Source organism: Hypomesus nipponensis, chromosome 17 (genome assembly GCF_054491055.1).
Source record: "Hypomesus nipponensis isolate SF chromosome 17, ASM5449105v1, whole genome shotgun sequence".
NCBI classification, from domain to species: Eukaryota; Metazoa; Chordata; class Actinopteri; order Osmeriformes; family Osmeridae; genus Hypomesus; species Hypomesus nipponensis.
The window spans coordinates 21050001-21064302 of NC_140377.1; the positions used below are offsets into that span (position 1 = coordinate 21050001).

The following is a 14302-nucleotide window of genomic DNA, read 5'->3' on the forward strand; positions in this document are numbered from 1 at the left end:
ATCCTCAACTTGACCCAGCGGTGCCGTACTCGTCTGGAAAGAACCGTCGCTGGAGCTGCTGTGGACCGACCGCGCCCACCCAATCACTGTCGTTCTCTGGGCTCCTTCGGCCAATCGGAGGCCTCTGACCGCGAGCCGTTTGGCCAGACGCACGCCCGGGGGGTCACTGCGTATCTGTAGACCAGAGTCTGCTTGGGGCGAACCAGTGGTTCATGACGCGGCGCTGAGTGATGACCTGGGTGGAACTGTGTCTGACGCTGGACTGAGGTCAGATTTTAACGGAACATTCCAAACACGGGACCACGCACACCATGGTGGGATTTGGGTTTGAGACCAGCCAACTAAATCCACCCCATTGGTTGTCTTTCACTGTGTCACCTACCATGACTCCTCTGTTGCTGGCACCAAGTGATTGACACGAGAAGTTTCCCCTCCCCCCCCACACACAAACCAAGCTGAGTTCCTGAGGGGGTGTTGCTGAGCGGTGAGAAACCTGGTGCACCCAAGATGCTGTACTGTCACCTTGCCGTGACCGAGAAGACTACTATTTTTGGCGTGTATGCAAATCGACAAAAATCAATGTTGTATATGAAATGATCTATGATTTGTAATAACATTTCTTTGTATAGAGAGTATATGTTTAGACATTTGTGTGCTGAAATGAGGCCTAGCTCTGTGGATGTGTACCGTGCCGGCCGGGGGGGGGGGCGGATGAAAAGTTGGGCCCTTGTTACACAGCGGCTACGCTAGGTCAGACGGCCCTGTAAGTTCCATGCGTTTTGATAGCATATCACTAGCTCGTCTTAACTCGGAGGTGGGCCCAGATCACTGGATCTGGTGTGGTGGGCGGGGCTAGTGGGCGGGGCATGTTACACGGAACCATCAGGGAGGATCTACGGGCGGAGAACTGTGGCCGGCCAGGGGACGTCACGCCTGCAGAACAGTCCTCAGTTGACCCAGATCAGACATCACCCCTCCCTCCATCCTGGAGAGGCGTCTGGCAGCATCATCCCTCCATCCCCTTCTCCTCCTCCCCTCCATCCCCTTTTCATCCTCCCCTCCATCCCCTTTTCATCCTCCCCTCCATCCCCTTTTCCTCCTCCCCTCCATCCCCTTCTCCTCCCCTCCATCCCTCCTCCCCTCCATCCCCTTCTCCTCCCCTCCATCCCTCCTCCCCTCCATCCCCTTCTCCTCCTCCCCTCCAACCCTCCTCCCCTCCATCCCCTTCCCCTTCATCCCCTTCTCCTCCTCCCCTCCATCCCTCCTCCCCTTCTCCTCCTCCCCTCCATCCCCTTCTCCTCCTCCCCTCCATCCCTCCTCCCCTCCATCCCTCCTCCCTTCCATCCCCTTCTCCTCCTCCCCTCCATCCCTCCTCCCCTTCTCCTCCTTCCCTCCATCCCCTTCTCCTCCCCTCCATCCCTCCTCCCCTCCATCCCTTTCTCCTCCCCTCCATCCCCTTCTCCTCCTCCCCTCCATCCCTCCTCCCCTCCATCCCCTTCTCCTCCCCTCCATCCCCTTCTCCTCCTCCCCTCCATCCCCTTCTCCTCCTCCCCTCCATCCCTCCTCCCCTCCATCCCCTTCTCCTCCTCCCCTCCATCCCCTTCTCCTCCTCCCCTCCATCCCTCCTCCCCTCCATCCCCTTCTCCTCCTCCCCTCCATCCCCTTCTCCTCCATCCCTCCTCCCCTCCTTCTCCTCCTCCCCTCCTTCTCCTCCTCTCCTCCTCCCCTCCTCCTCCCCTCCATCCTCTCCTCCCCTCCATCCCTCCTCCCCTCCATCCTCTCCTCCTCCCCTCCATCCCCTTCTCCTCCTCCCCTCCATCCCCTTCTCCTCCTCCCCTCCATCCTCCTCCCCTCCATCCCTTTCTCCTCCCCTCCATCCCCCTCTCCTCCTCCCCTCCATCCCTTTCTCCTCCCCTCCATCCCCCTCTCCTCCTCCCCTCCATCCTCTCCTCCTCCCCTCCTTCTCCTCCTCCCTTCCTTCTCCCCTCCATCCTCTCCTCCTCCCCTCCTTCTCCTCCTCCCCTCCATCCCTTCCTCCTCCCCTCCATCCTCTCCTCCTCCCCTCCATCCTGGTCTGGTGTAACAACTGAAAAGCTACCCTCCTAGATATACACTGTCCACCTGTAATGAACAGTATGTTGCAACACTACATAAAAGTATATATCCACATACAAACATCTCTGGTCCTGTCTACTGTTGTGCCATTTCCACCCTGGTTGGTCTTTTAAATGCACCAACCAATCATAGGATGAAGTACAAAAGGGAGGGATCAAATAAAGCCTGTTTTTATTGGTCAACATTGGCAAACTGTGTCCACAACATGTAAACAGTCATGGTCCAAACTGGTTTCACTAAGAGCTGGGGGAAAGACAGCAACTAGGTACAAACAGCACTGCAGCGATTTACCATTACAATCAATAGCATCTGTTAGAGAGACTCTGAAATGAGTCTTAAAACATCACAACCTAGACTAGAATTTGGTATTTTGTTGCAAACGGACGTTAAATAAGGGCACATGTGGGTTGAGAGATGTGCAGTCAGACCACACGGTGAAGCCAGCCTGCCTCCGACTCTTCAGACACCGTGAAGCCAGCCTGCCTCCGACTCTTCAGACACCGTGAAGCAAGCCTGCCTCCGACTCTTCAGACACCGTGAAGCCAGCCTGCCTCCGACTCTTCAGACACCGTGAAGCAAGCCTGCCTCCGACTCTTCAGACACCGTGAAGCCAGCCTGCCTCCGACTCTTCCTTCAGACTTCAAGGCGGTTAAGTCTCTTCAGCGTTCATGTTCTGATGAAATATTTCCCTCAAAAGGACAACCCATTATATACAGTCCTTCATATGTGCTACCCCATCCCTCCGATGACTGTCCCTTTTGAGATGGTTACATAGAATTAACAGGATAAAAAAAAAAAGATTGAGTCACACGGTAGGGAGGGGGTGGCAATTAGCTGCTCATATAGTTGCTGGGCCCTGGCCTCTAGATAGCCTCCACCTACCCCCACCTAGCCTCTAGCTAGCCCCCACCTAGCCTCTAGCTAGCCCCCACCTAGCCTCTAGCTAGCCCCCACCTAGCCTCTAGCTAGCCCCCACCTAGCCTCTAGCTAGCCCCCACCTAACCTCTAGCTAGCCCCCACCTAGCCTCTAGCTAACCCCACCTAGCCTCTAGCTAGCCCCCACCTAGCCTCTAGCTAGCCCCCACCTAGCCTCTAGCTAGCCCCCACCTAGCCTCTAGCTAGCCCCCACCTAGCCTCTAGCTAGCCCCCACCTAGCCTCTAGCTAGCCCCCACCTAGGGCTCCAGCCTATTGTCACTACCTTGTGTAGCGTCACATTCTGGACAAATTCAAAACCTAAAACATGGTCCCTTAAATGCATCCCTGACACCTCATTAAAAGCAGGACTGTTGGAAGGAACATGTGCATTCATCCTTCACTTGAAACAATGACGTTAGAACTTCAATAGTTGGATGAGTCATCCAGGGTTTCGGAAGGTCTGGTTTTGGGATTGGAGCCCAGCGCTTTAAAGTCCCGGAACTGTGTCCCCAGTAGGGACGTTAGTGTTTGAGGACACACAGCCAAACAGGCGTCCCTCTGGCTCTGCATAATATCATTCTTTAAATTAAATTTTGAACGTGGTCTCTTATAAGACCGTTCCTGTGCGCAACAAAGACACTTGATGAGGGAGTGCTAGCAGTGTGTGTGTGTGAGAGGGTGAACAGTGTGTGTGCGTGTGTATGTGTGGGATGGGTGTGAACAGGGTGGTGTTTAGGACCCCCCGGTGCCTGTGGACGAGGGGGCTGCCACAGAGCCCATCTGGCCTTTCCCTTTATGCCTCTGTCCTCCTCTCCTCCTGCCGCCACCGCCACACTTGGCCTGAAACACAGACCAGCTCCGGGTCACCGACAGGTTCAATGACATCACGGTGTCTGACCAAGCCACACGACACAGACACAAGACTTCAGGCAAGCAGGACTGATGGGGTCCAGCTGCTCTCATGTGGAAATCAAGGTTGAATAATAACTTGCATCAAATCGAATATTAATTTAAGACCCTGTTATGTGCTCATTTCCTTGTTTCTACGGTATCCCTGTACCTGTTTACATTGTCTGTTTCTACTCTTGTACCCGTTTCTACTGTTGTGTTTCTACCTGTTTACCTTGTTCTCCTTGGTGCCCTCCTTTACCTGGGGGTCCTCCTCCCCCCCCTGCCCCTGAGGAGGCGCGCAGGTGAACACACACAGGACAGCAGCAGCAGCAGAGAGCGGAGGAAGAGATCAGTTCCAGCAGGGTAGAGGGAGGAAGCACCATTCAAAAAAAGGAGAGAAGGAGAAAGAGAGGGAAGGAAGGAGAGAGAGAGAAGGAAGGACAGAGAGAAAAGGAAGGAGAGAGAGAGGGAAGGAAGGGAGAGAGAGAGAAGGAAGGAGTGAGAAGGAAGGAAGGAGAGAGAGAGGGAAGGAGAGTCAGATAAGGAAGGGAGAGAGAGAAGTAAGGAAGGAGAGAGAGAAGGAAGGAGAGAGAGAGAAGGAAGGAAGGAAGGAAGGAAGGAAGGAGAGGGAAGGAGGAAGGAGACAGTAGGATATAAAGCATGCATGATCGGTGGGATAACCAAAGTAGGAAGGACAAACGTTTTGGCACGGGAGAGGATCAGAAGGAGAGAAGACAGGTTAGACGACCATAGGACAGGAGGCTCCACAAGCACTGAGCTCTGAGCACACCAGCACACGCACGTCCGGTCCCGCTCCACTCCTCCCATCAAGCGCTCCCTATCACTCCCTCCTTCCAGCCCCGCTTCAAACCACATCTCCACCTCATCCTCTGTCTCACCAGGTGTTGTAAAGAGGAGGGGCTGGCTGGCCTGGCCGTGCCCGAAGGCTCGTCATTGGCCGGCGTGCTCCCCTCTTCCTTGTGGGGCGGGGTCTTCTTCGTGGACTGCATTTTGATTTGCGGAGGTTTGGAGTTAGACGGAAGGTGATTGGTGGACTGGAGCAGCTGAAACCAAGAGATGACCAATGGGAATAAGATGAGACGGACATAGGATCTGCGTGGCGAGGACACGGTTCTTCCTGGATTATGAAGCTGCTACATGTGATGGTGCTTTTAGCTCCATCACATGTAGCTCCACCTAAACGCATCCAAACCCTTGGTTAAATCTATAACCATGTCTACATTTACATTTAGTCCTTTAGCGGACACTCTTATCGCTCTTATAGCGACTAACAGTAAGTACAGGGACATTCCCCCCCAGGCAAGTAGGGTGAAGTGCCTTGCCCAAGGACATAACGTCATTTGGCATGGCCAGGAATCGATCTAGCAACCTTCAGATTACTAGTCCAGTTCACTAACCGCTTAGCCATCTGCCTTCCCTGTCTAACCCAGTCCAGCCCAGTGAGCCCCCTACCTTGGTGATGGTGCCCCCTACCTTGGTGATGGTGCCCACAGCCTTGGTGATGGTGCCCCCTACCTTGGTGATGGTGCCCACAGCCTTGGTGATGGTGCCCCCTACCTTGGTGATGGTGCCCCCTACCTTGGTGATGGTGCCCCCTATCTTGGTGATGGTGCCCACAGCCTTGGTGATGGTGCCCCCTATCTTGGTGATGGTGCCCACAGCCTTGGTGATGGTGCCCCCTACCTTGGTGATGGTGCCCACAGCCTTGGTGATGGTGCCCCCTACCTTGGTGATGGTGCCCCCTATCTTGGTGATGGTGCCCCCTACCTTGGTGATGGTGCCCACAGCCTTGGTGATGGTGCCCCCTACCTTGGTGATGGTGCCCCCTATCTTGGCGATGGTGCCCCCTACCTTGGTGATGGTGCCCACAGCCTTGGTGCGGCCCTCCCTGAACACCAGCCTCTGGTCTGGGTGCAGGTACTCCGGGGTCTTGATGAAGCGGAAGTGGACCGCCGCCTTGTCCCCCGTCCTCAGACAGTCCCTGTTCATGGTCAGGATGGTGGCTGTCTGCCTGATGCTGCCACAGTGGACTGGGAGAGAGGGAGGGAGAGTCTGGATGTGCACCACGGTACATGGAGCGTGTGTGTGTGTGTGTGTGTGTGCGTGTGACTCACCCATGGCCTGGTATCTGGGGGATATCGTAGTTGGATGGTGCAACACCAGGATCTCCGCCTCAAACTCCCAGGATGCCTGTGGATTGAGCCTAGGGGACACCATCACCATGCCCTTCCTAATGGTGGAGCGCTTGATCTAAAGAGAGACAGAGACAGAGGGAGAGGGAGAGAGATCTTCAGTATTTTCCTTCAAGCTTAGTGATGGCGTAATCCCACTCCCCACCAGCAGGTGGTGCTCTGACCTTCTTGAGGGCGAAGGAGGCCGTCTGGCCTCCTCTCACCATCTTCACAGGCATCCTCTTGCGGTGGATGGATTTGACAGCGATGGGCATGAAGTTGCCCAGGGGGTCTGGTCCCAGCAGCATGGTGTCGTTCAGACGTATCACTCCACGTAAAGTAGTCCCTGACACTACTGTACCTACACCCTGCCCCGGAGGAAAAGCAGGTTTAGAGAGAGAGACAGAGAGAGAGACAGAGAGAGAGACAGAGTGTGTGTGTGTGTGTGTGTGTGTGTGTGTGTATCGTACCGGTACTGAGTAGGTGTCGTCTATCTGGAACTCAGCGGGCTCGTCGTCTTTAAAGGAGGTCCTGGAGGAGAGAAGGTTCAGGAACATCTTCAGCAGCTCCATGTTCTCCCCCGACACGTTGGAGATCTGGAAGATGGGACACATCCTACACACACACACACACACAGTAACAGACACACAGTAACACACATATACACACAGTGACACACACACACACAGTGAGCTGAGGTTTCACTTAAACATGCTATTCATGTGCAGGACTGGAGGACTGTGTCCATGTGTCTACCTCTCAGAGCTGAAATTGGACGCGGTGACAATGACATCATCCTTGTTCTGGACCAGGACAGGAATCTTTCGACATCCTGGAGACTTGAGTAATCTCTGGAGCAGCTTTAACGTTTCTGTACGCACACACACACACGTCGCAAATTGAGATCTGTCCAACCCACTACGGCAGGCCACATTCACCTCTGTGGAAGAGAGGGCAGAGAGGGGGCAGAGAGAGGGCAGAGAGAGGGCAGAGAGAGGGCAGAGAGAGGGCAGAGAGAGGGCAGAGAGAGGGCAGAGAGGGCAGAGAGAGGGCAGAGAGAGGGCAGAGAGGGCAGAGAGAGGGCAGAGAGAGGGCAGAGAGAGGGCAGAGAGAGGGCAGAGAGGGGGCAGAGACAGGGCAGAGAGAGGGCAGAGAGAGGGCAGAGAGGGGGCAGAGAGAGGGCAGAGAGAGGGCAGAGAGGGGGCAGAGAGGGGGCAGAGAGAGGGCAGAGAGAGGGCAGAGAGAGAGCAGAGAGAGAGCAGAGAGAGGGCAGAGAGGGGGCAGAGAGAGGGCAGAGAGAGGGCAGAGAGGGGGCAGAGAGGGGGCAGAGAGAGGGCAGAGAGAGGGCAGAGAGAGGGCAGAGAGGGCAGAGAGAGGGCAGAGAGAGGGCAGAGAGGGCAGAGAGAGGGCAGAGAGGGGGCAGAGAGGGGGCAGAGAGAGGGCAGAGAGGGGGCAGAGAGGGCAGAGAGAGGGCAGAGAGGGGGCAGAGAGGGCAGAGAGGGGGCAGAGAGAGGGCAGAGAGAGGGCAGAGAGGGGGCAGAGAGGGGGCAGAGAGAGGGCAGAGAGAGGGCAGAGAGAGGGCAGAGAGGGGGCAGAGAGAGGGCAGAGAGAGGGCAGAGAGAGGGCAGAGAGGGCAGAGAGAGGGCAGAGAGAGGGCAGAGAGGGGGCAGAGAGAGGGCAGAGAGGGGGCAGAGAGGGCAGAGAGAGGGCAGAGAGGGGGCAGAGAGGGGGCAGAGAGGGGGCAGAGAGGGGGCAGAAAGGGGGCAGAGAGAGGGCAGAGAGGGGGCAGAGAGGGGGCAGAGAGGGCAGAGAGAGGGCAGAGAGAGGGCAGAGAGGGGGCAGAGAGAGGGCAGAGAGAGGGCAGAGAGAGGGCAGAGAGAGGGCAGAGAGGGGGCAGAGAGAGGGCAGAGAGAGGGCAGAGAGGGGGCAGAGAGGGCAGAGAGAGGGCAGCAGAGAGGGGGCAGAGAGGGGGCAGAGAGGGCAGAGAGAGGGCAGAGAGAGGGCAGAGAGGGGGCAGAGAGGGGGCAGAGAGGGGGCAGAGAGAGGGCAGAGAGGGGGCAGAGAGAGGGCAGAGAGGGGGCAGAGAGGGGGCAGAGAGGGGGCAGAGAGGGGGCAGAGAGGGGGCAGAGAGGGCAGAGAGAGGGCAGAGAGGGGGCAGAGAGGGGGCAGAGAGGGGGCAGAGAGGGCAGAGAGAGGGCAGAGAGGGGGCAGAGAGGGGGCAGAGAGAGGGCAGAGAGAGGGCAGAGAGGGGGCAGAGAGAGGGCAGAGAGGGGGCAGAGAGAGGGCAGAGAGAGGGCAGAGAGGGGGCAGAGAGGGGGCAGAGAGAGGGCAGAGAGGGGGCAGAGAGAGGGCAGAGAGGGGGCAGAGAGGGGGCAGAGAGGGGGCAGAGAGAGGGCAGAGAGGGGGCAGAGAGAGGGCAGAGAGAGGGCAGAGAGGGGGCAGAGAGGGGGCAGAGAGGGGGCAGAGAGAGGGCAGAGAGAGGGCAGAGAGGGGGCAGAGAGGGGGCAGAGAGAGGGCAGAGAGAGGGCAGAGAGAGGGCAGAGAGGGGGCAGAGAGAGGGCAGAGAGAGGGCAGAGAGAGGGCAGAGAGAGGGCAGAGGGGGCAGAGAGGGGGCAGAGAGGGGGCAGAGAGAGGGCAGAGAGAGGGCAGAGAGAGGGCAGAGAGGGGGCAGAGAGGGGGCAGAGAGGGGGCAGAGAGGGGGCAGAGAGAGGGCAGAGAGAGGGCAGAGAGAGGGCAGAGAGAGGGCAGAGAGGGCAGAGAGGGGGCAGAGAGGGGGCAGAGAGGGGGCAGAGAGGGGGCAGAGAGGGGGCAGAGAGAGGGCAGAGAGAGGGCAGAGAGAGGGCAGAGAGAGGGCAGAGAGGGGGCAGAGAGAGGGCAGAGAGGGGGCAGAGAGGGGGCAGAGAGGGGGCAGAGAGGGGGCAGAGAGGGGGCAGAGAGAGGGCAGAGAGGGGGCAGAGAGAGGGCAGAGAGAGGGCAGAGAGAGGGCAGAGAGGGGGCAGAGAGGGGGCAGAGAGAGGGCAGAGAGAGGGCAGAGAGAGGGCAGAGAGGGGGCAGAGAGAGGGCAGAGAGAGGGCTACCTTGGAGGATGTTGGCAGGACACATGTCTATCTTGGTGACCACCACAAACACGGGCACGTTCAGGGCCAGGGCCAGCCCCAGGTGCTCCTTGGTCATGCCCACGATGCCCGCGTTGCTGCCCACCTGGAGAGAGAGAGAGAGACAGGGGGGTCCAGCAGTGACTGACATGTTCACACACAGACGCACACTCTCCCTCTCTCAAGTCAGTGCAATGGTGCTTTATTGCCATGAATGAGTGAGGGTTGTTGGACACTTCCGTTTGTAAATAAATAAATAACATTTAGCAGGCGCTCTTATCCAGAGCGACTTACAGTAAGTACAGGGACATTCCCCCCGAGGCAAGTAGGGTGAAGTGCCTTGGACACAACGTCATTTGGCACAGCCGGGAATCGAACTGGCAACCTTCTAATTACTAGCCCGATTCACTAACTGCTCAGCCATCTGACTCCCCATAATAACAATAGTTATCATTATAATAATGATAACAAATTGCTGACTCCTCCACAAAATGTGGAAGAATCTACCAGAGGAATCCTAATAATGAAGCCAACAAAAGAAAAGGTTTCCTGATAATACAAGAAATGACAACAAGAAAGAAAACAAAAATGATGATGGCAATCAAAGTGAAATATATCTCTCCCCCTCTCTCTCTGTCTCCCTCTCTCTCCCTCTCTGTCTCTCACCATGAGCATGCAAAAGTCCGGCAGGTGTCCGGTCATGCCGAACACGGTGGTCTTCAGGTACTTCTCGTGGCCGGCCAGGTCTATGAAGGTGATCACCTTGGACGACTTCTCGCAGATCTTAGTCCAGTCTAGACTGCCCCCGTGGCTGTCAGGCTTGTTCACCACCTGGAGGACAGGAGAGGAGAGGACAGGAGAGGACAGACGAGGACAGGAGAGGAGAGGACAGGAGAGGACAGGAGAGGACAGGAGAGGACAGAAGAGGACAGGAGAGGACAGGAGAGGAGAGGACAGGAGAGGACAGAGGAGGACAGGAGAGGACAGGAGAGGACAGGAGAGGACAGGAGAGGACAGAAGAGGACAGGAGAGGACAGGAGAGGAGAGGACAGGAGAGGACAGAGGAGGACAGGAGAGGACAGGAGAGGACAGGAGAGGACAGAAGAGGACAGGAGAGGACAGGAGAGGAGAGGACAGGAGAGGAGAGGACAGGAGAGGACAGAAGAGGACAGGAGAGGACAGGAGAGGAGAGGACAGGAGAGGAGAGGGAGGAAGGTTACACACATGGGGCTGATGTCTTGAATACACAGCCATTGACTGATTCTGAGGCCAGGCCCACACAGTAAGGGCTTGGAACAGGCCTCGTAGGAGGAGTTCTTCTGAATCCCTCTCCCCCCCCTCACCTGGCCCTCGTGGTCGAAGCCCAGGATGTCGTTCCCCACGCTGCTGGTGCGCCCGCTCTCCATCTCGTGCTTGTGTCGGAACAGCTTCTGGCGGGCAAAGCCGCGCCCGTTGTCCAGCTCGCCGTGGGTCAGCACGCCCAGCAGGGTGCTCTTCCCCGCGTCCACGTTCCCCACCACCGCCACCCTGCAGGGGGGGCCACGGCACGGACAGCTTGAGGAAGACGCTCACCCCCCCTGGAACTCCTGATCCTGACGGCGGGACCCGTCCCAACACCACTCACCTGACCTCCAGGAAGTCCAGTTCGCCCACGCGGCACCGGATGAGGAAGTCCCGGATCTGCCCGCCCGCCTCCGCCCGCTCCCTCAGGGGGATGAGGTCGGCGTCCACCTGCTCGCACAGCGAGCGCACCGTGGCCACCGAGGCCTCCATGTCCTGCTCCTCCAGACCATAGTCCCCCCCGTCTGGAGGGAGGGGGAATGGAGAGAGAGAGAGAGACACACACAGAGAGAGAGAGACACAGAGAGAGACACAGAGAGAGAGAGAGAGAGAGAGAGAGAAGGTTCAAGTAAGCCCACAGTACATTATGGCAATGTTGAACCAAACAGAAGTTAGTGCCCAAAGCAAACCGACGTTCTGAGGGTGTGTGTCTCACCTGAGCCCATCCCCAACACGTAGATGGTCTCTCCGCACCCCTCCTCCATCCGCTCTCGTAGCTGCCGTAGTAGGGAGTCATACTGCTCTCCGTTTGGGCTCACCAGAGCCAGCTGGGACACACAGTTGCATGTAAATGGTAAACAGACTGCATTTATATAGCACATTTAACAGCACACCCAAAGCACTGCCCGCCAGGGGCAAGGCAGCTAGCCTGCCCATCAGGAGGAAGGTAACTAGCCTGCCCATCAGGAGGAAGGCAGCTAGCCTGCCCATCAGGAGGAAGGTAGCTAGCCTGCCCATCAGGAGGAAGGCAGCTAGCCTGCCCATCAGGAGGAAGGCGGCTAGCCTGCCCATCAGGAGGAAGGTAACTAGCCTGCCCATCAGGAGGAAGGCAGCTAGCCTGCCCATCAGGAGGAAGGTAGCTAGCCTGCCCATCAGGAGGAAGGCAGCTAGCCTGCCCATCAGGAGGAAGGCGGCTAGCCTGCCCATCAGGAGGAAGGTAGCTAGCCTGCCCATCAGGAGGAAGGCAGCTAGCCTGCCCATCAGGAGGAAGGTAGCTAGCCTGCCCATCAGGAGGAAGGCAGCTAGCCTGCCCATCAGGAGGAAGGTAGCTAGCCTGCCCATCAGGAGGAAGGCAGCTAGCCTGCCCATCAGGAGGAAGGTAGCTAGCCTACCCATCAGGAGGAAGGCAGCTAGCCTGCCCATCAGGAGGAAGGTAGCTAGCCTGCCCATCAGGAGGAAGGCAGCTAGCCTGCCCATCAGGAGGAAGGTAGCTAGCCTGCCCATCAGGGGGAAGGCAGCTAGCCTGCCCATCAGGAGGAAGGCAGCTAGCCTGCCCGTCAGGACCAACGCAGCTAGCCTGCCCGTCAGGACCAAGGCAGCTAGCCTGCCCGTCAGGAGGAAGGTAGCTAGCCTGCCCATCAGGAGAAGGCAGCTAGCCTGTCCGTCAGGAGCAAGGCAGCTAGGCTGCCCATCAGGAGCAACTTGGAGTTCAGTGTCTAGCTCAGGGACACTTCCACACCTGGCCAGGAGGAGTTTGGGGGATTGAACCACCAACCTGGCAATTAGCAAGTGAAATGTAAAGACATAAATCAGTAGATGGGATAGGGCAAGCAGCTGCTACCCATACGTGATCATGAACGAGGACTACTTGCACTTTGGTCAACCATTCCATTACTCTCCTGTTGGCCTACTGGGTCCTCAAATCCACAGTGATGAACCATAAACAGCCTACAGGCCTCCTCCCTTTTACAGACAGTTGCATCAGATTGTCGGAACAGGATTGCCAGGACATTGTTTGCAGCACAGTTAGAATTACAAAAGTCACACTACTCCAGGCTACAGGCGTGATTAAGTAGCAATAAAATATATATTTTTTACCTGGCCATTTAGCCCCTTTCTAAATCATATCTCATGCAATGGTTGATTATTAACTATGGATGGAAATGCCAGCAGTTGGCAATACCAACCCTTTGCCAGAAAAACAACTGTCTCCTTCCTATGCTCCCTGAAGGACATGAGAAGACCAAGTCACTGGCCCTGGAAAGCCAAATAATCCATTAACGATACTGTAGCAACGGGATTCATGGAGTTTGTGGTTGAAACTGACACGCAATATACAGTCCAAATCCATTTGTGTGACTTTGGGCGAGGTAGAATCATTTGAAACATGGCTTAGTGTATTAGTGTGCCAAACATATCTGATTTAACACCGTTAGATGGATAACTAAATTGATATTAGAATATGCCGTTCTTCTTCTTTGTGGGAAAACCGGTTTCTCAGGAAGATTATTAAAACTGGATCTGTTGTTGTCATGACAAGTTGGACATCTGTGAAGATGGGTCATAGCTCAATGTGTAATTGGAGTCAGACCCCTTTTTCCGACACGGATCAATCCGCTTCACAGATCAGCCTTAAAACAAATTTCCATATTGCGCCGGTGTTACATCAGTCGAAGGGAAATCTCTGTAGTGCTAATGCACAACCATATTGACAGGGGTTTGTTTGATAACACAATGAGTCACGCTGCGGGAGTGTGTCCAATTGGGAGTACTAGTTACATCAGCCTAGCTACCTAGGGGATCTTACACACTGGACAAATCGCTAGATTGCCAAACCAATCCTAAATGAGCGGCAACCGTGAATTTTGCAATTACACGTTAGTTGCCATAATCAAGGCTAGCTAACCGTTTTACTGTTACTTCCATCCTTTGCATTGAACTTAGGCTAATTTCCTCATCCATAGACGAGCCATAGCAAAAGCGACCTGGTGTGATAAGCTAAACTAGCGACGAGTAGGCTACTACTGCTGTAGATAGTATACCACCTGGCTGGCTAGCCAACGACAACACTAACCGGTTTTGGGCTGACATTTTCTAAACTTACTAAAGGTAGATAGTTCCGCTTTGAGTTAGAAACTAACTCCTTAGCTAGCCTAGCTACATCCAGTGTTAGCACTATTCCTATGTAGGCTAACAAGGCCGAGTTAAGATAGCTCTATTCGTTAGCTACCTTGCTGGTGAAGTCAATTCCATGATCCCCGGCCTCGCCGTTGAAAATGTCACCGTCCTCGAAGCACTCGTCCCCGGTGTCATCCCCGTATACTCCATGGTCAGGCGCGAATATGCTCGCGGGAACTAATGCGTCTGCAAGAAGAGTAACTGAGCCTGAGCCTAAAGTTGGCTCGTGGGCCGCCATTGATGCCATCGTTTTTCCAGCTTGATATAAACTTGAGCTTTTACTGTAGCTGGCGGTTAACTACAGCAGCTTCCACTGCTGTTGTCAGCGATCACCGAGTACCGTAGCTAGCTAGCTAGCTAATTACTACTAGCCTATGGTTACTACCAACAGAATAGCTAGTGCTAGCTAACCGAAACAGTCCGTAAACTGCTGTGTAACTCGAGGTTTCTCCACGACGATAATACACTTATTATTACAGTTCCACGACAGTGCGGACGTTTCGTTGAAGTTTCGTTCTAACGTAGCTACCGCTGTGTTTGTTTACTTATATATGAAAATCGCAGTGGTGTCGTTAAAATGCATGAGGAGGTTGGTTCAGTGGTTGTACTGTAAAGTATTATGTTTATCTAATTGA

The 14302-nt window shown here is 55.6% G+C and overlaps 2 protein-coding genes and 1 long non-coding RNA gene across 4 annotated transcripts in view; 1 reads left to right on the forward strand and 2 right to left on the reverse strand.

The window, feature by feature from the left end:
- The window catches only part of sgsm3 (small G protein signaling modulator 3), a 17175-nt gene extending 15000 nt beyond the window's left edge, over nucleotides 1-2175 (forward strand). Inside the window, exon 20 of the mRNA XM_084678393.1 lies at nucleotides 1-2175. This exon is cut by the window's left edge and continues 229 nt beyond it. The gene's annotated coding sequence lies outside the window, so the exon portion shown is untranslated.
- A 94-nt stretch (nucleotides 2176-2269) lies between these two features.
- LOC146253993 (uncharacterized) lies at nucleotides 2270-3085 on the reverse strand. Its single transcript, XR_014731855.1, has 2 exons — nucleotides 3026-3085; nucleotides 2270-2993 (listed from the first exon to the last, which is right to left on the reverse strand). It is a non-coding gene; the product is annotated as an uncharacterized LOC146253993 (long non-coding RNA).
- A 132-nt stretch (nucleotides 3086-3217) lies between these two features.
- On the reverse strand, nucleotides 3218-14302 carry gtpbp1 (GTP binding protein 1). Of its 2 annotated transcripts, XM_084678459.1 has the most exons (14): nucleotides 13720-14302; nucleotides 11206-11317; nucleotides 10834-11014; nucleotides 10553-10736; nucleotides 9876-10040; nucleotides 9192-9315; nucleotides 6871-6985; nucleotides 6585-6729; nucleotides 6300-6482; nucleotides 6058-6193; nucleotides 5795-5973; nucleotides 4822-4986; nucleotides 4155-4208; nucleotides 3218-3871 (listed from the first exon to the last, which is right to left on the reverse strand). In XM_084678459.1, the coding sequence occupies exons 1-14, from the start codon at nucleotides 13912-13914 to the stop codon at nucleotides 3764-3766; spliced, it is 2046 nt and encodes a 681-aa protein (XP_084534585.1). In that variant the 5' UTR covers nucleotides 13915-14302; the 3' UTR covers nucleotides 3218-3763. The 2 variants fall into 2 exon arrangements, with proteins under 2 accessions (XP_084534585.1, XP_084534586.1); XM_084678460.1 differs by lacking the exon at nucleotides 4155-4208 and having other exon boundaries at nucleotides 13720-14301.

Coding starts and splice junctions, on each gene's coding strand:
- gtpbp1 (XM_084678459.1), bottom strand. CDS start 13,914: ATGGCATCAATGGCGGCCCACGAGCCAACTTTAGGCTCAGGCTCAGTT. Junction 10,737..10,833: donor CTGGACTTCCTGGAGGTCAG/GTGAGTGGTGTT, acceptor CCCCCCCTGCAG/GGTGGCGGTGGTGGGGAACG. Junction 6,483..6,584: donor ACGACACCTACTCAGTACCG/GTACGATACACA, acceptor CCTCCGGGGCAG/GGTGTAGGTACAGTAGTGTC.